Genomic DNA, 20,262 nt, shown 5'->3' on the forward strand with positions numbered 1-20,262 from the left:
TAAGGGACTTTTTTTTTTTTTTTTTTTTTTTTTTTTTCCAGTGGTTGCGTCAGGCCTGTTGCCTGGAGACAGGCGAGCTATTCCAGTTTGAGCTTTTCAGTCCAGATTTCCTGTCTCTCTTTCATTCATACCACCAAGCCCCGAACCTACCTCCCACCAAGCAATAACCCTGGAGAGACCTGAAAGGGAGGAGCCGCACCGCCCGGGTCCTAGACATCCTCCTTCCAGGCAGGAGGGGTAAGGATGCTACTGGCAATGGAGGGCTGCTGCAAGGGCAGGGACCCCAAAAAGCCCACAGGAGACACTCGGATGGCATCCCCGTGGCTGTTCCCATCACGTTCCACGGAGAGCTGGGGACCTCTGGCACTAGGGAGAGCTCAGAGATAATGTTTCCCAAATGCTTGCCTAGAGGTGAGCATGCATACAGAAGGAAAAAAGGGATGGGGGTATTTTGGCAAGGCTGAGTGGGTGTCTGGGAAGCCCCGGGGTGGGTAACTTGGGGCACTGCTTGCTGGCACCACCCAGAAACCAGTTGTTGCCCATGTGCTGTACTGGGAAAGCCCCTGTTTCTACTACATCTCACCCAGCAGGGCTGGAAACCATTTTAACTGCTCCCAAGAAGGGACACATAGAGGCACGAGCCCAGTTGCTGAGTGACTCCGAGACCGTGGTCTTCCTTCCTTCCCCGGGAGTTAAGAATTAAACCTGCAACACGTGGGGGTGCCTCTGGAAAGGAACCCCACATCTGTCCCCACATGCAGCTGTTGCACGTCTGACATCTCAGGACAGCGCCTGCAAACGCGGTGGTGTGAAGGGTTAAGTGCTGGCCATAGACACCTCATTACCCCGGCCTCTTCCCACAGCCAGCCTCCTTCCTTTCTTTTTTTTTTCCCCACCCTCCTCTCCCCCAGGGCAGTGGGGAATGATTTACAGCCCCTCCCTGAGCCCAGCATCCCCACAATCCCATCACCAGGCTGCAATCCTGACCACCCCCCCTTTCCCCCACACCCTGCAGCCCCTCCAGCATAGGGTACAGCCCTGCAAGACCATGCAGACTTCAAAGAGTGAAAAATAGCATTTTCACATTTCTGATGCAAATGCAATTATTATTATTATTTTTTTGCTTGGACAGCACTCTTGTTTATTCAGTTTTCAGATATGCATATGCAAACAGCCTGGCAATCAGCTCTCCCAGCCACCTGGCAGCTCACACCCACCCTTCCTGGGGCTGCTGATGCTGAATGGGGACTGGGGAGACACAAGAACTGCTCCCTTGCTGCTTAAACCCTCTGATATGGGGCTGTAGCTGCATTTCTAGTCTTAGCACCAAATTTCATGCATCGAAAAAATCCTGGGTCTGTGCTGATCATAGAGTCACAGCATCATAGAATGGCTTGGGTTGGAAGGGAACCTAAAGCCCATCTAGTTCCAACCCCCTGTGGTGGACTGGTTGCCAACCACTGGATCAGGTTGCTCTGGATGAACCAAAGACTACCAAGACATGGACAATGCCCAAGGACATGTAGTTTTGACGTGGCATTGTTCAGAAGTGAGCAAGAGCAAGGCCCCTTCCTTGGAGGAAGACAATTTGGATGCAGCCACCCAGCTTTGATAGGAGCATTTCATTGCACAATGTGGCCAGAGGGGGTAAGTTGGCCTCAAGGCTGGAGAGAATCATACAGTCATAGAATGGCCTGGGTTGCAAAGGACCACAATGCTCATCCAGTTCCAACCCCCTGCTGTGTGCAGGTCGCCAACCAGCAGACCAGGCTGCCCAGAGCCACATCCAGCCTGGCCTTGAATGCCTGCAGGGATGGGGCATCCACAGCCTCCTTGGGCAACCTGTTCCAGTGCCTCACCACCCTCTGGCTGAAAAACTTCCTCCTCATATCCAACCTAAACCTCCCCTGTCTCAGTTTAAAACCACTCCTCCTTGTCCTAAAAGAAGAAGAGAAGTTGTGGTGTGGGTTAGTTTAAGAGCAGAGGTGTTGCTGCCAAGGCTGGACATCTCTGTCATCGCTGTAACAGACCACACATGGCCACCCGCTCTCTCTTCTGTAAATGTTTATTTTTAATTTAGTTGTGTAATGGATTTCAAATGAGCTGCCATAAGACGCCAGTGAAAGGCTGGAGCCTCATCCCTCTGAAGTCTTCTCATGGGTTTTTAATATTCTTGGCCTGAATTTATTTCATCGTCTTCACTCAAAGGACCTGTGGCTGGGAGTTGTTCTTCTCCTTCCACCAAAACCCTCTCTGTGATGAAGCTCTAACCCCAACCACCTGTGGTGGGCACCTGAGATTAGCATCTGAGATCTAGTGCTTGGCAACGCTGCACAGGGATTGGAACTGGATGATCTTTGAGGTCCCTTCCAACCCAAGTCATTCTGTGACTCTGTGATTCTATGATCAGCACAGGCATTCTATGATTCTATTGTATGACTGAGTGTGAGAAGTCAAAATAAACCTCCACAGCGCCTATGTTGTCCATATGTATGGCTCAGGTTTTTTTTCCTCATGCTCAGTGAGGCCTTTCTGTTGCACTCAGAGCTGCAAAAGCTGCTCACACTCAGAGCTACACCCTTCAGTATCCTGAGCAGAACACCTGAATCCTTTGAAACACCTTGATAAAGGTCTGGGTCAATGCTGGGACGTGGTTTTGCAAAGCTAAAGCTGGCAATTGCTTGCTGCAGAGGTAATTCTCTTCAAGCTTTGCTGGGAGCCCAAATCTCTTGTGCCATGTTGTTACAAGGTAGATGTGCCCCATAGGCAGCTAATCATTGCCCAACCCTCCATGCTGCCCTTGTGTCACCAGAAACAGGCAGGAGCGGCCAATCCTCCTTCATAAGGGCAGCTGCTCACAGCAGCTAGGATTTGAATCACCTGCTCCTTTCCCTGGCTTTGGGGTAGTTTTACCTGTAGGCATCCTGAAAGTGGAGCACAGAGGAGCTGGACCTCCCAGCACAAAAGTTGGCCATTTTGTAGTATCACATGCTGGGAGTGTCTTGGAAGAGCATCAGTGGTGGCTTCTTAACTGGTCACCAACTAAATGCCTTTTTCACAAGACAAAGTCTCTGAAACCCAGCCTGCCAGAACTGGAATGAGGAGAGGATACCATTACTGATCTACCCTAGCTGCCAGCAGCTTCTAACCACTGCATAGGTACTTGCACCAGGAACGTCCTCTGAGATGGACAGAGAGCCATTTGTGTGCTTGTCAACCTTGAAATGGGATGGAGGCACCTACAGAGGGCAGCAGGTCTCCAGTTAATGCTCTGCTCTGGTCACTGCAGAGGAACCACTGCAAACACAGAATGTGTGCAGGGGGTTGTGGACATATGGCTGATCATGGCCAGGGGTCACTGGGGGATCTGGAGGGACCATGAGATGCCCAGGATGATGGAAATGACCTAGTGGTACAACATGGTTTAGTTGGCATGGTGGTGATGGGTTGACTTGATGATCTTAGTGGTCTTTTCCAACCTTCATGATTTTATGATTCTATGATTCTAAGCTCATCCTCATGGAAAAGCAATATCTTAACTGGGGACCTCTACATGGAAGACTCAATCAGCTTGGGTGTCACCTATGGGTAATTGCTGTTTGCCCCTTCATAATGTCTCACTGCAGTTCACCACCCCAATGCAAGGGTTGGAGCCCACTAACTCTTTTTTTTTGTAGCTTAAAAAGAATCAATCTGGGGACTGCAGAACTTTGTAAATGTGTTAAGGTAGCGAATTATTCTTCCCTTCAACTCCAAAAACTTCTCTAAGGTGTGAAGAACTGAAAACCATTTCCAAAGAAAATCATAACCTTTTCCAAGGATTTGAAGTAGCTCATTTGTAACTGCTTTCCTCTGAGAATCTGCTAACCCCAGTTCATTGCAGCAGCCTAAAGAAGAAAAAGCATTTAAAATCTCAGGAACAAGATGTAGTTTTCTCCACTCCTCTCTATCTTGCTGGAAAAAAAAAAAAAAAAAAAAGGATGTGTGATGATACACTTTCATCCAAAATCATTGTAAATTATTTTCCAGAAGTGCTAGTGAACCAAGAATTACCCTGCCAGTCTTACCTGGTTTTCCAGTAAGGCTACTTAGTAAAATGGCAGATGGACATCTTCATTGAAAAACGTGACAGTGGAGGGATTGGGCTGGATACCACCCACCCAGACTTCAGCTCAAATATTCTGTCTGGCCTAAATTTGTTTATATGGCTTCCTGATCTAAGGAAGAGAAAGGTAAGGAAAGCTTATCTCAGATGCTGCTTTAAGATGGGATGAATTCCCTTCTGGAATTATGTGTCCATCCTGGGTTAAGTACTGAGATTCAGATAGAATTCCAGAATCATTGATTTGAACAGGACCATAAAGATCACCCAGTCTCAACCCCTGCTGTGGGCTGGGTGCTCCCACCAGACCAGGCAGCCCAGTGCCCCATCCAACCCAGCCTTGAGCACCTCCAGGAGTACGCACTGAGGGAATTCCTATGCTTACTACCCTTGATCTGGAGACGTGAGATATCTCAGCTGTCCACATCTTCCTATATTTGTCATCCTGTTTCTGATCAATACCACCAGTTCAGAGCTGTGTGCCCCGTATGTCTGGGACAGCATCCAAAGGACCTGCTGGCTCCTTCTGCAAAGGTCATGGAGGCCCCACATGTACAAACAGGGGCCACATGATGATGGTGGATGAGCTCCTTAGGATTCAGCCATTTCTCAGTTCACACTCAGTGTCACACTATGATATTTTGAGTGAAACCAAAATATCACAGCATGGGGTGGGTTGCACAGCGTGGGCAGCTCAATTCCCCAGTGATTTCATCAGCATCTGCAGGGACCAACAGGAGCTGTAAGAAAGCTGTCCTGGGGCACAGCAGCGTCCTCCAAAGATGCAGGCTGCAGCATCCCTGTCCTTAGCACCCCTCTTGGTCTCTGCATCAGCATCTGCTCGCTCCTATGGCAGGAACTGGGTGAGATTTCCTGGATTTTTATCTGATCGACAGACAAAAAAACAGTTTCACTTCATCCTTTGGTGGCATGACAAACTGAATCTGACCAATAGCTTCTGCTCAGAGAACAAGTGAAAGACAGAGCTGTTTAGAGCTGTTTTTGACTTTTTTTTCCACCCAGTAGTTTGATTTTCCTTTTTTTTTTTTTTTTTTGACTGCTGTTTCTGAACAAAACTGACCCATTTTGGAGGCACTCACTAAAATGAAAATAGTAAGTGAAATGTTATTGCTTTTTAGATTCTGCTTTGTGGGTTTTTTTTGTTTGTTTGTTTTGTTTTGTTTTTTCCAGGGTAGGGAATAACCCTAAAAAGGAAAGTTCTCAACTTCCAATGACCACTCTTTGGAGGTAGTCCATAGTTCCCACATTGCCTTTGGCAGTGTTGTCTCAGCCAATAGTGCTGCCTGAAGCTGCAGGATCTGAGATTCAGTCTTCTGTTAGATGAAATTGTAAGTCCTCATCTCAAAACTTGGTGAACACCCACCAATCAGCCAGCTTCAGGTAGGATCCCTATGTCTGGCAATAAGCTTGGGCTGGCTTGTGTTGACTTGGCAAAGGCTCCATCTAAAACCTGGCAGAACCAATAGGAGATGCACATCAGCCGCCTGGCCTTTAGGTGGGTCTGGAGATCTGACACCCTGCTGATGAGAGTGAAAGTGAGGATGATTGCCTGTCACCACTGGAAGCAATCTATGCCCAAAGACCCTATAAGATCTTAGGAGACTTTACACACATGCAATAAAGAGATATGATTACGTGCTGTCATCTGTCTCCTGCATCTCTCTCCTCCCCATGCCCTAATGACAACATAGCTCTGAGGAGGAACCTGACTGTTCTCTTTAGATGAAATTTGAAGCAGAAGCAGAACCTCAAATGGAAAGTGAATGAGATTACAGCACCATAACCTTGATAATCACAAAATGGGAAACTGCTCAGGCTAGAACCTGATAAGCTCTCAGAAAAATTAAGCATGCACAGTAAATATCTCCACTCCTACCATTGGCCCAGAGTGCTCTGAGCTGTGAGTGGGCCAATCTAGAAAACTGAAGGACCCATATTTCTCCTCCCCTTCACAGATAAGCTTTAACGCCCTGTGGATTCACAGGTGCCTTTCAACTCACATCAGCCTGAATGAGAGCAGTTTGGGGCATCTGTTGAGGAGGAACAGTCTTTTTTAGATGCTTTTTTGCAGCCTTTGCGGATAACGGTTCTGCTGAGGTGGCTACATTTCTAACATTAGCACTAAATGAGCAGTGTGGTTATACTACCAGTCCTACAATATCTACAAGTGTAAAAACCTGTGTGATTTGTCATTCAGCTGTTGTCGACAGGAAGCCACTAACAGCAGCCAACTGACAACACCAAGAAGAATTAGGGTTTCTCTTTCTACGTGCTGTAAGGATTACAGCTTATCAAGGACAGCTTATGCTCTGAAGTTCACACCCTACAAGAGACTTTTAAACTCTGGTAGACAACTTGGACCAAGCGGGCTATGATTTAATCTGACCAAGGAGCAGCCAGGTAAGTGGAAAATAATTTTCCAAAACCTTTGCTTCGTTCTGCTGCCCGTTTTTTGCCCACCTCTCCATTGGGTGCATCCTCTTACAGCACCTAAAATGCGATCCGTTTGTGGTTATCGTCCATGCGTAAGTGGTGAGTGAGCCCTTAGGGATGTGTGGTGGGATGGTCAAAGGGAATTGGCTGTGCATTTCTCCCTTCCCTACTGATAATGTGTAGCATCTGGAATCGGGGCACCCTCTGAGGTGGGAGTGATGCTCTAAGCCAGAAGCTGACCCAGGCACTGATCAATCTCTTTCTCCTAAAAAGAAACCAAGAACTTATAAGTAGATGAAAGCCCTTAAAATGGCAAAGGGAAGTAAAAAATTTTGATGCTTGTGTTCTTGGTGACGGTTGCTGAAGTGAGTGCTTGGATGCTGCATATGGTGCAGAGAAGGGCTGAGGCTTTAATTCCCCTTCTGCCAAGAAGGTCGCAGGGGGCTGAGGATCTTTCCTTTGTTGTGCCCTACGAATAGGTTGGATTGTGCTGAAGCTGTTTGTCTTTTTGCAGGTAATAACTGTACTTTCACTACCTCTTCCAGTCAGTCTTGTACAACCAACAGCAGTTTAATAATGCTGGTTGTGGACAAAGCTCCTGGCAATCTGGAGTACCCCAGTGGAGTTATAGGAACTATAGGCCCTGGTCACTTCCCATTCCCATGCATGCAAAGCCTCCACAAACCTCCATACCTTTCACTCTTGGTTGGATACCTCAGACACCACTGTGCTTACTGTGAGACCTCCATGAGGGACAAGCAGCTGCACTGATGTGGGGTGTTTGCATCTCAGAGCTCTGCAGACGTTTGCTTAAGGCTTCATGGCCAGTTTGGCAAGTTAAAGCTTTCTTATGGCACTTTAGTTACCCTCCCTGTGAAATGGGGGCACTTGTTGCCTATCCTGTAAGCATGATGCAAAACTGTATTGACTATGAATCTTCATAAAGGTAGAGCCAGGAGAAGGTGCTGCACATAGCACTGACACATGGCTCCAGGTCTGGTCTGTGCTGGAGGAGAGGAGGCAGCAAGAAATTAGGGGGAGAATAAAACAGCTGCAGACCAGCAAAGGCATCCTCATTAATATGCTCCACCAGTCATTACATGAAGGTTTAATTAAATCTTTTGTCAGAAGGTCTGAGGGCTGCAGAACGCATGGTTTCTTGCACATGGTTTCTAGGTATTTTCTCCTAGCCCTTCTGCAGCACTATCATTATGCTGATGCACAAAAATCTGTAAAAATAAATTTGTTCGGCCTATTCTTGATTTGCTTTGCCAAGATAGGACTGCCACTGCACCTTGATTGCAGCTAAAAGGCAGAAGGCTGAGTTTTCTGATGGAGGAGAAAGAACCCAAGACATATTTAAGTAAAATTTCGCCAAGGTGCCCCAAAATTTCTTTTTTTTCCTGCTTATGTAACAACTTCCTATATTTTACTTAAGAGAACCTCGGGTGTTCTTTCTTGCACTTCTACCCTGGAGTTGTGCTCCTCAGCCCCTGTTAAATAAGCCCATGATATCTCAAACTGGGCATTAAAAGAAATTGAAGCATTTGTGCGCTTTGGAATAATTTGAGCATCTCTTACAGACAAGCTCTTTTATTTCTGCTTTGTGATTCTCCTCTTAACCATGCATTCAGTCTTTAACTCTCCATGGAACTTCTGTGGACACTTCAAAGTCCAATGGGCTAATTAGGCTGTCTTCTAGTGCAGACATGGCTTTTGGAAAGGGGCTGTTGTTCACCAGCAATGCCATCTGGAAACGGGTCCTGTGAGTTAGATGGGAGTCACGGCACAACACTGGGCAGAGTAGGAGCATTGGGGAGCACTGTTAATTCATCATTATTTCTCTTCCTTTCTTCCTATCATTCTTTCCATTTTCTCTATGCTAAAAAGGGAGTTTTCTTGGTGCTCTTCCTGCTTGACAAAATGCAGGAGGAAACCAAGCATTGACTCTGTGTGGATCAGCTCCCTTACAGTCAATAGTTTCCCGCAGACCCAGAGAGTTCAACCACAGGCAAATGTTTTGCAAGATCTCTGGGGCTAAATCCTGCTGGAGCCATCAGCAACCCCGAGTTTTCCATTCACTTATTCATCTTCTATGGTGCAAGTCAGCTTTTGTGTTAGGGTTACAGCAGATGGCAAACAGCAGAGATTAGAAGTAGCGGAGGGGATAAAGATGGATGGAATTCTCCTTTTCCAGAGGTCTTGGCAAGAGATTACAGCCTCAGGGTCCTGCTACTTGTGGAAGAATTAGCTACACCGTCAAATGTCACCATGGAACTCAAAAGAAAGTACATCCCTGCGTGAAACAGGATATTCAGGGTCATGGTTATTGCTTAAAAATAAATGTTAAAGCGCAGCTTACCCGGCGGGAGCATAAAGCAGACCTCCAGTGCTTTATATTGGACAAGCCCTGTGCTTCTCAGAGATCAGCCTTCTTCCATATCACTAAGCCCACTTGAATTCCTTCCACCGGCCAGCCAAAAAAAATCCCCCCCCCAAAAAACAAAGCCCAAAAGACAGCAATTCCTCGTGTCGAAATAAAAAATGGACTCGTAATTATAATCACTTCCAAGAAAATGTTGCAACCGGGCTGGAGAACAATGTTTCTGGGGTTTTGCAGAGTAATTTTGCTTTTGTTAATGTTGGTCAGTTTTAACTTGGAAAACATTGTGGTTTTGCCTATTCAAGATTCCAAACCCAATTATAAAATGCCCAAAGCGGAGGCACACAGCTGAGCAAAGGTGCAGACAGGGTGAACAATGTAGGATTTTTGCAAGAAGCGATGCTGTTTGATGTGTGTCGTTGGCACTGCAGAAAAGGAGGGAATAAACTTCACGTCTGTGATGGACAGGATAAGCAGATGGAGCTTTCAATGAAGGTAATTAGTGCTGATAATAAGAAATCATCTTAAGGATGTAAGAAATGGAGGGCTGGGACAAACTGCCTGGGGAGCAGTGGGAATTTCCATCAGTGAGAGCCTGTGAGCACAAGTTAGGCAGTCTCTCAGAAATGATACAGGCCTACTGGACAGGTTAGATGACCGTTTAGGCATCAGTCCTATATTTCACAGAATCATAGGGGTTGGAAGGGCCCTCTGGAAATCATCTCCAACCCCATGCTGAACGGGTTTTTTAGAACCTACAACCCTTTAAAACGTATATCGTTTCTGAAGGAAAGCAAACTTTTTGAAACTCTCTACTGTTTACCCCCTGCAAACTTGTATTTACTCATGAAATTGTTTGTCTGATTTGACAGAATCTGATAGAACACATTCTGCTCCTCTGGGAACAGAGAAATCTGTTGCTGATCGAAAAGCAGCGCGCGGGATCTGGCATGTCAGGCACGTAGGAGATAGAGCAGAAATACAAATGAGCCCTTTGCTTCTCTGATGAGAGAAGAAGAGTGAAAAATTACTTGTTTGTCTGGGGCATCTGGGCCGCTTCAGGTTGGATGTGCAAATCTTGGAGGTTAAAGGCTGGATGCACAAACTCCTGGTGTTATTTGTATAAAGGTCTTTATGGCCAAGAGGAAAATGAGGCAATTAACTGTCCAAATCACCAGGGTCCCCGTTTCCTGCACTATGATGTATCCTAGTGCACTTAAGGTCGTAGCTTGCTCTTTTCTCAGACCCCTGTACTTCCCCAGGTAATGGTGACAAGTGGTGAAGGACCATCAGATCTCACAGGTTGCTTCCATAAGAGGGTACCCCCCTTCTCAGTGAGGGAGTGGGGAAAAGGGAAACCCTTCTGTGGGCAGAGGAGCTAAGATGTTGTAGGACCTACCTCAGGTCAGGTTGGTCCTATCCAGAACCTGAGCCACAATGGCTTCTGTATTTACGTGAATAATTGCTCACAGTGAATGGCTTGAAACCAAGAATATTAGGGGCAGCACAGCTCAAAATGGGGTTGGAGCTGGATGATCTTTGAGATCCCTTCCAACCCGAGCCATTCTATGGCAATAAATGGGCTTTGAATACAGGTTAAATGAGATCGATGGAAACATTAAGGCATCGTGATGGATGGAGAGAGATCCGAGGCCATGTTAAACAAAAGGAGAAATTGATATAAAAGCTTTTACTTGACATTTATGTCAGAGTTTTTTCCCAGATATCTCTTACGTATTTGGCCTTCAGCATTTGAGAGGCAGAGGAAGAAGTGTGCAGCTCTTTGAGACATGACTGCAGCAAACACGCATCAGAAATTCTCATTTGTTTCCAGCACCAGAGGGAGAATACCAGTCAGTCAGGGTCTCAACTGACGCAAATAACCAGAATAGGCATGATGTGAGCAGCCTGGCAGGGAGGGCTGGGGAAGAGAGCTTGTTCCACATGGGCAGGCTCCTGGGTGCAAGGAGAACAGATTCTGCCAAAGCCACTGCTGTGCTTTCATCCCCGTCCCTTGGGGTAGCCATGCAGTTCCCACATGATTATTCAACAGGTTAAACAAGGGAGAGCCCTGAAAAGTCCTAACAAGGAGTTTGCCAGCAGCCACCATATTTTGAAAGGTGAAAGATTTTACTATTTTACCACTGGAGGTGCTGCCTTCAGACGTCAGAAAGTGTAAGTGGTCACAGCCCTGAGCTGCTGGAGCTCAAGGAGCATTTGGGCATCTCAGACATATGGTTTGGATTTTGGGTGGTGCTGTGTGGAACCAAGAGTTATACTCAGTGATCCTTGTGAGTCCCTTTCAACTTGGTTCCTATCCTACAGTTCCTATGAAAATGGAGGATGGAGAGTTGTTTATCAGCATCCTCATCAAGAAGCACTGTGTTGCCTTAAATTAGCTTTTAATCTGCCAGGGGAGTGGAAACTGGAAGGTTCAGATGATAAATTAGGCTAAATTATCCCTGTGGAGTGGTAGGTCTTTCTTACAGGCACCTAAGAGCCATGGAGGTGGTGGAGTCACTGCCCCTGGAGCTGTTCAAGAACCATGGAGGTGAAGGATATGCTCAGTGGGCATGGTGGGGGTGGGTTGGGCTTGGACTTGGCGATCTTAATGATCTTTTCCAACCTTCATGATTCTATGAACCTATGATTTAGCTCATAGGCTGGATCTCTGGGATCCACGCATGGCTTTTGGGGGACTATAAAAGGCAGCAGAGAGCAAGCAGCTGTGGAACTGCACACTGCTCCTGGAGAACATCTAGGGACTGCTGAACTGCCATCCCCCTACTTGGGAGGGTGAGATAACAGCCTGCATTTTCAGGATAGAGAAATTTGGGGCAGGTGGAATCCATCTGGAGTGACCTGGGGACTGCATACAAGACATTTTCTTTTTTTTAGTGCCCTTTTTGTATGCTTTCTGAGTGATTTCCTACCAGTTATTTTCAAAAGACACCTTTAGGCTGATGCTTCATCACTTCTAAGTAAGCAAACTGCAGAAGGGATTCACTTGTGTGGACTCCAGGACCCTGGATCTCATCTCAGGGCCATGAGATTTGCACCTGGAAGCAATAGCTGAAGGACTAACCTGCAGGTAACAGCCAGTGTCACAGCCAGGATACCTTCAGAAGCAAAAAATCTCCTTGGAATGCAATAGATTTACCTATTCTGCTTATTTAAATTTCTCTCTTTGAGTTGCTTTAAATGTGTCCATGACTGGAAGGGTCTGCACAGCAGCCTGGCTGTGGCTGTTGGGTTTCCCCATTGCCAGAATTGGAAATGTGTCTCAGATCAGAAGCAGGTCACCCTGTTTCCCAAAATGACTTGGCAGTCTTATTTCTAAGCCTTTGCTGCACCTCATGGCAGCTTCTCCTTCCTACCTCTGTGGTGGATGGCAAGCTGCCTTCTAAAAAAGCAACTTCCTTTTTTGTAGGAGTAGGAAGTGAAGCTCACTTAGCAAAGAGCAGTCAGGTACATCAGATGAGCTCTCTGCCAAAGGGTAAAGCCCTTCCCAAAAGCTCAAAGTGCTCCAGCTAGCCCTGACACTGCCATCCCCTTCCCCAGCCCCAACCTGGCCCCCTCTGGCTCTGCATCCTCTCCTCTGCCCTTAGCTGGAAGAGAGCGGGGACGGCAGAATGCAAGCTGGTGAGGGAGAGGTCTGACAAATCTGCAAGGGCTTCCTCATTTCTGTATCTCCTCGGTATGCAAACAGCTAGCCTGGTTCTGCACACGCCTGGCTGGGGGCAGTTGAGTTGGTGTCCGCCCTGGTTGTCTGCAGGGAGAACCCGTGTTGACCTTGGCCTCTGCCACCTATCGGTTGAGGGGCATGGAACGGCCCCAGAGAAGATAAAGTACCCACAGATTCCTATTTAAGGCCCAGCCTAAGGTCCTGCAGTCTTGCAGCCCTCCATGGGATTTTCTCCTTTTGCCAGGAGCACAGAGCACTTGCAGAGGTGATGCCCACAAGCAGCGCTGGGGCAGTGGGCACCTGCATCCTGGACTGACATCTCCACGTGCACAGCATAGTGCCCTCAGCCAACCCTGTCCTGTCCTTGGGTCTTATGGCCATTTGGGGTTCTTTGCTTTGACCTCAGCGCTGCCCCACAAAGCCTTTCCTCTGCCAACAACGCCACCAGAACGTGGGTGACTTTGGGGCTGTGCACTGCACTGAGCGGATGTCGGCTTACGTTTGTCTTCCCTGCGAGAGCGGCTGAACAACAAAGCATGAGGTCTCTCCAACCTCAAGAGCACTGAGACCCAGCGTCCCTTCCCTCCTGCTGACCCATATGTTACAAAACCACAGCATGAAACAACCCACAGAGGTCACTCAGTGTTTTTTTGGGGGAGGGACTCTGTCCTTCCAACAGCTTAAAGACAACAAACAGCATCCCAGCAGGTCTGCTCCACAAACACAATGAAAATACCCCGGAGAAAAAATCCCTGTAGGCACCCTATGGGAAGCCTCGGGAGTCAGTGGGAACAAATTTTGCTCCTTATACAACATTCGTCTCCTGAGACAGACAAATTGCAGCCTTCCTATTGAGTGTGCTGAGGTAGAATGAGAAAGTCACTTCTTCAGAGTCACCCACAAGTCTCTGTTCAGGTCTTTGTCATTAGACAGTCTTGCCCCTTCAATGCTATGGTTGAGTAGGTTCATAGAGGGTTGGGGCTCCCTGGAACAAAATGCATTTCATCTGCAAAAGTCTTTTTATTATTTTTCGTTTTGTATTTAATCACTGCAAAGTGAACAGTTTGTTCAGCTGTTTCCTAAAGCTTGGTGGTTTGCATAGTGGAAACACAACCCATTCACAGTCGTCATAGTTTATTTTAATGACGGCTGTTAGTAGCCTGTGGGTTTTGATGGGTTTTGTGCCTGGCTTCTCTCTGAGTTTCTCGCCTTCCTCAGTGCTATTTTGGCCAGATTGTCTGGGAAGTGCAACTTGCCCCCCCTCCTGGATGGATCATGCCAATATTTAAAATAGAGCAAGGAGTCCTCTGAGGGAAGAAAGGAGTCAGTTCTGACACGGAGACGTGATTAAAAAAAGAAAGTCCATTAAACGCAATCACAAAATCAGGCTGCTTCTGCAACCTGGCGGTGCCACATTCAAAGCCTTCAGTCCTGTGGATGGTGGGGACGTGGTGTGAGCCAGGGATCTCTAACGGGGAAGTTTTCTGAGGACTCTCAGCCCCATGGAGCATCGGTCATGGGTTGGACCAGTGCTTCGCCCATCCTCAGGTCGTGTCTCCAGGAGCAGCTTCATAGCAAACAGGCAAGTAGGGCTCATCCCACCCCTCTGAGCATCTCCCTGAGGGTGGGGGAGGCTTTCTTCTACTTTCTTCCTCTTTCATTCCCTCTTCGTTTGATATCTCCCTGCCCTGTTTCCTTCCCCTTCGATCCATAGGACAGAGAGTGAAGATTGGAGCAGCTATAATCTGGTCCCAAGGGATGGTTTTCAAGGAGGCTTTTCCCTTGGTTTGCAGCTGAAAGAGAGAAATGTGTGCCAGGTGTGTGTGCCTTGATGCTCCCATCCTCCCTGTCCTCTAGGGCCTGCAGTGGAAGAGATCAAAGTGTATGTGTGGGGGAGGCTGGTAGGAGCTGGACACTGCTGTGATCAGCAGGGGAAGGGTCTTGAGCTCAGGAGCTGTTTCTGACCCGGCTTTCCAAGCAATTGGAAGTGTTCAGAAGTGGGGCTAGAGATGTACATCTCTCCCTATATAGATTCCTTCTTTCCCTGTGGAGATCCTATCCTTCCCCATGGAGATGTACATCTTTCCCTATGGTCTGAGGCCTCATCTGAGCATGGTGGGAAGGGTTTTTTTCCTACTAAGGCCTGACTCAAGGGGCTGATGGATCCTGCAAAATCAATTTCACATGGAAAAGGCTTCCCTTGCTGGTGAGAGCTCACCTGAACTCCAGAAGGAGGGCTTACAGGAGGGGCCTATCCCAGGGCAGAAATATGGCTGACCAAATGTAGTGGTGTGGAGGGGCACCCCATCCATCTCCTCATGCCCCCATCACTGAGGGCACAGCCCTTCCTCATGTCCCCATGGCTGAAGGCTAGGTTGGTCTGGGCCAGGCTCACTCCACATCCCTGCAGATCACCAGAATGTGCCCACAAAGGATTTCAAAACAGAGCTTTGCAGGTTTTGGCTAAAGAGCACAGGCTGTGCCCATTTTCACAGGATTTAGACCTCAGTCAGAGCTGGCCTGTGGAGTGGATCTCCCTTTGCCACGCTCCAACTTGCCTATAAGCCATGAACAAGCTTTGGATTGAAATGCCAACAGAAATTGTTATGCAGCGATGCAGCTTTGTGGTAACATCGCTCATATTTGGTAAGCCCCAGAGATACTCCCAGCACCCAAAGAGTTGTGTGTGCTTCTCCTGGCCCTGTCCTCCTCCTTCCTCTCTCCAGTGCGTCCCCATCCCCATGCTGCAGGCTCTCAGCTCCTGTAGATCCATCCCCACCCAGCCATCACAACATTGGGGCTGAGGCCATGATGAAAGCATCTTCAAAAGGCATTCACAGAATCATGAAGGTTGGAAAAGACCACTGAGATCACGAAGTATGACCTATCACCATCATACCCACTGACCACGTCTCTCAGTGCCACATCCCCGTGGTTATGGAGCACCTCCAGGGACAGTGACCCCACCACGTCCCCGGGCAGCTGTGCCAGCACATAACCACTAATTCAGAAAAGAAATATTTCCTAATATCCAACCTGAACTGGATGACGTTTGAGCATTACCAATAGGATCCTTCCAGGTCTTCAGTGAGAGATGCAACGTGTAACATAGCCATCTGCTTCACTCTCCAACGAAGGCCATGATGCTCACTGCTCTGTGCTTTCCAGCTCTACTTTCTACATTGCTTTTCTAACTCCTCTATGCACACTCTGGTCCCTCCATGTGAGAAGTAGCTTTTGGCCATAGGAGTGATCATGACTTTAGCTAGGGACACAATACTGTGTGCATTGCCTTCTTTCTGAGACACCCCTTCTGTGGGATTGGTGCTGTTTATAGCACAGCACATTGTTGCTCAATTCTGACTTCTAACCACCTCCTAGCAACAGACCCGCTAATCATGCAGACTTAAACAGCATTAAAAACATCTTTACCAAACCCCAGCAAAACTGGAAAGCAGTCACAGTAGCGATGGCTTCTTCATTCCCATTTGAGTAACTGATCTAATCAAGCTCTTCTGTAATTCTCTGGTGCTGTGCCTTGCAAAGCAATCCAAGGTTGCCTAGTTTGGAAATGTAATGAACTATTTTGTTGAGATAGAAGAAAGCTTCGGGAGTATTTAATGCATCTGGGACATGCCTAGATCTGGGGGGAAAATTTCAACTGATCTTTTTTTCCTCCTCACTTATACAACTGCAAATCTGGCATAACTAAATCGTCGTGTCTAAAGTGAGCCAATTTCATTCATCCTTTCTGGTTGGAGAAAGAGAACTTCAGCAGTCAAGACCCTTCATTTTTAGAATACATCTTTATAGTTTCACATTTTTTTTTAATGCCATTTCCTTTAAAATGCATTTTCTTAAGAAAGACTTTCTGAAATTTTAAAATGAAGTGAAATATCTAATCTTGGTCAACTACGAAAACACTTTGCTGGACCCCCTCTAAAGTCTGAATGTAAAGGAGGTCATTTTGAGATTTCTTGGGGGTTTTTGGAGCTGCCCTCACAGTGAAACACTATTGGTTTGCTCAGGCCTTAAGTTCTTTTTCCATGGCACAATTTCATGGGGGTGAAGCAAATAACGAGTTGAGACTTCTGCTTTTCTGCAAGATTCGGTCTTGTTGTTTCCCCGTGCACGCCCATGCAATCCCAAGACTGCTCATCTGTGTCATCCACATCCCCATTGCAGAAGACATTATTGCATTCACATCAGAAGAAACATTTGTTTGGGTAGCAGAAAGAAGCTAACTGCAGGAGATAGCATGCCTGTGATGCAGGATTGCTTACCATAACGAGGATGGGAAAATTAGGTCTTGCCACACCTGGCTTTGAACAGGTACTTCCATCCTATTCTCCCACTTGCTGCAACAAATACAGGGTGTGTGTATCCAGCAGGTCCACTTTGTCACCATCTTGGGTTTTTTTAGACACCCTAAAGCATTGAGAAGGCCCAGCATTGTGATAAGGCAGATCTCTAAACCCTGTGATCAGCAAAGACTTATGTTCACCTCTACTGGACTCCTTAATGGGGCTCCAGGCACAGCTTGATGATTTGTTTCAGTAGGGCATGTTCTCCAAACCGTTTCAAAGATGGCATTGGTAGAAACTTCAATCACATCCCTGATTCTCCATCACAAATCTGTCACCCAGTTGTCAGTGGAAGCTTTGCTTGAGCTGAGCTCTGATGGGATCTTCAGAAACCCCCTTTGGACCATTGTTGCAGGATCATCTATGCCTGCATCCTGCTCTTCTGAGCCAAAATGTCCCCTCTAACGACCAATAAAATTATGTTCTGCCCCATCGAGGCATCCAACATATATGTGATGTGCATGTGTGTCATGCATTTGTTCAGAGATGGATGCTGCATTCTCTCGGGGAGACTTCTGTATGGAATATTTTTACTCAAAATTTGCCAGCAACCGAGCTGGGAAAATTTTGCATTGCATCAAATACTTTTATTCAGTTTTGAACTCTGGTTGCTGAGATGTTCTTAAAATAAATTCTCTTGGTTTTGAACTTGAGTAGACTTGAGGAAATGAGTAAAAGAAAGAACGCAGAAGAGCATTTTAGTTAAGTATTAGCAATGCGATGAATAGTTTTCTTATCTATACTCAAGGACTATCAGAAAGAAAGGTTTCCTCACTTTCAGTTATTAAAAATCACGGAATGATTTGGGTTGGGAGGGACCTTTAAGATCATCCAGTTCCAACCCCTTGCTACAGCCAGGGACACCTCCCTGGTAGCTCACAGCCCCATAAACAGACATTTTTAAATGGGTGAAAATTCATGAGAGGAAGTTTTCATGTTTTTCTGACTTACTATTTTCTCTTCAATGCTCTTTTCCCCTAGGGAAAAACGAACTAACAAAACAACCAAACAAAACAACAACAAAAAAGAACAAATAAAACGCCGGGAGAACTATTAATTACTTTTAGTTACTTTTCTCGATCTTTCTTTTTTTGTGGGTGATATAGATTTAAAAAGAAATTAACCATAAGCAGAAATGCTTTGAATAGTCTTCCTCATATCCACCTTTTTTTTTGGGGGGGGGGGAAAGAAATAAAAAAAAAATGAAAACTTCACCAGCAGTGTGCTGGGGGATGACAAGCAGCGTTCTGTTTTGGTCACTGATTGTCTGCAGCATTATCTATCCGTTTATCTGGGATCTTCTGGCATGAAGCGTGGTCTCATTGGATACCGAAGGCCTTGGGAGGGTGAACGTTGGGTTTTGTAGGGGTTATGATTACCCGGAGCTGTGCAAATCTCTGTGTGCAGTGCAGGAAAAGATGTGGGTGGGAGCGGATGACCTTTACCGGAGATTTCTCACCAGTTCTGTTTCCCGCCTGAGATGGGACGAGTTGTTTGCTTCTCGGTGTGGCTTTGCACAGCTATGTCCTTGACACTTGTATGTATGTGGGGAGAAAGCTCCGTGGTGGGATACAGCCCTATCTGCAGCATTGGGGTTGGAACTTGATGATCCTCCAGGTCCCTTCCAATCCAAGCCATTCTATGACACCCAGCTGTCACCAGGATGATCCCCTGGACACAGCAGGGATCATCAGTAGAGATGGGATGGCCACAAAGCTCTTCGTCATCTGATGGCACTTGCTGTAGCTGACACCTCTCCATGCCCTCCCATGACACTGTTCCACCAGTGCCATCCCTGAGAGTGACTCAAGACCCCTAAACGTGCATTCCTCATCCTGCATATTGTTTGTTGGTCCTTTCATAAAACAATCCCATGACTGATGGTTGAAATACAGCAGACTTCTGTTATTTCTCCTATACCCTAACTCCATAGAAATGGTAGCAATTGTCATGCCAGCATCTCCCATTTAGGAGCAAAGTACATCAAAGATCCTGTGATGGGTATTTAGACAACATGTACAAAGACTATAGGTATGTATCTAAGGCAAAGACAACCTGCACTGAGTCTCTGCCCAGAGGGATGCTGAGTTTGTCTATAGCTGCATGGACCACCTGAAGGCTCAGGTCTGAGAAAAGCCCAGAGATGTATGGATGCTGTAAAGCTTTTGTTTGGGGAAAATGACACATGTGGGTCTACCCATTTTCTTCATTTTAGCAGAAGGGAGAAGGCAGTTCAAAAAAGAAGTTGGGGTATTCCAACTTCTCTGCTCTTGAGGCTCCTCATCTTCTGCTCATCTTGAGATCATCATCTCAGAGCTTGTGATCTCCTCCTCCTTGGGGTCTTCACCTTCTCCACCTCTCTTGAAGCCCATGGTTTTCTTTTTGGGGCCACCATCTCCTTCTCTCTCGAGGACTGAGGACTTTTCTTGGTCACCTTAAAATACTGAGATGGCTCTGCTGGAAACTTTCTCATTCCAAAGGTCCCAGATTTTGAAACATAAGAACCATACTGGAAAACAAAATGTCACTTTTACTTGAATAATTTTTTTCCCACGAGTCTGATTTGCTGGAAATTTTTTAGAATGCACCTGTTGGATTTTAACTATCATGATGCAGCATCAGACTCATATTTGGGGGAGATGATTATTAACGTTGTTCCCTGGATCTTTAGTCCTTTGTATTTGTTGCAGACCTTGAGGTATTTTGGCAAAAACAGAATTCAATGCGTCTTTGACCAGCTACAAAGATTTGAAGTTTGGGTTTGATTTGTTGTTGTTGTTGTTGTTGTCTTTTCCTTGATGTTTCGACCATATATTTCAATGTCTTTTTTTTTTTTTTTCAAAGCAGGGACCAGGGCAAAATTTGATTATCTAGTGATGTAGATACTTTATATGCTTTTGCCAATAGCTTTTCAAAAATGCTAGCCTCAACTGCTCCCTACATGTTTAGGGAGCTGAGAAGACTAAGATTGCTGTGGTTTGGCTATTTTGCCTACCTACACCCAGTATTATGCTGGGATTATTGATCAGAGATGAAATTACATTTCAGGGCTGCAAATTAAACCAGGCCTCAAGCACAAGTATGGAAAGACCTAGAGTGGACCAGAAGATAGCTCATGGAAAGAGATTTATTAACCTGTGTCTAGCACTTCTCCAGGCACCTGGGACGTGTATTCTCTAACCCACATCTATCTATATGGAAAACATAATTCATGATGTGCAGGAGACCCACACCTTGTGAGACATTAGAGCATCTCAGATAGTACTGGGGCACT

The 20,262-nt window shown here is 46.4% G+C and overlaps 1 protein-coding gene across 4 annotated transcripts in view; it reads left to right on the plus strand.

The window, feature by feature from the left end:
• Positions 1 to 125: 125 nt before the first annotated feature.
• BLK (BLK proto-oncogene, Src family tyrosine kinase) overlaps positions 126 to 20,262 on the plus strand; it is a 41,170-nt gene continuing 21,033 nt past the window's right edge. Inside the window, exons 1-2 of one of the 4 annotated variants that reach the window (XM_090136606.1) lie at positions 126 to 237; positions 6,321 to 6,523. Coding sequence is in view for 1 of the 4 variants with exons in the window: in XM_031603810.2 (XP_031459670.1) it covers positions 14,127 to 14,206 (80 nt within the window). In the remaining 3 variants the exon portion in view is untranslated. Of the gene's footprint in view, positions 238 to 307; positions 412 to 5,991; positions 6,524 to 13,781; positions 14,207 to 20,262 lie in introns of those variants that run through there. The other 3 variants (XM_090136607.1, XM_031603808.2, XM_031603810.2) reach the window with 3 other exon arrangements.

The sequence above is a fragment of the Phasianus colchicus genome, chromosome 2 (assembly GCF_987193195.1).
Source record: "Phasianus colchicus chromosome 2, bPhaCol1.hap1.1, whole genome shotgun sequence".
Taxonomy (NCBI): Eukaryota; Metazoa; Chordata; class Aves; order Galliformes; family Phasianidae; genus Phasianus; species Phasianus colchicus.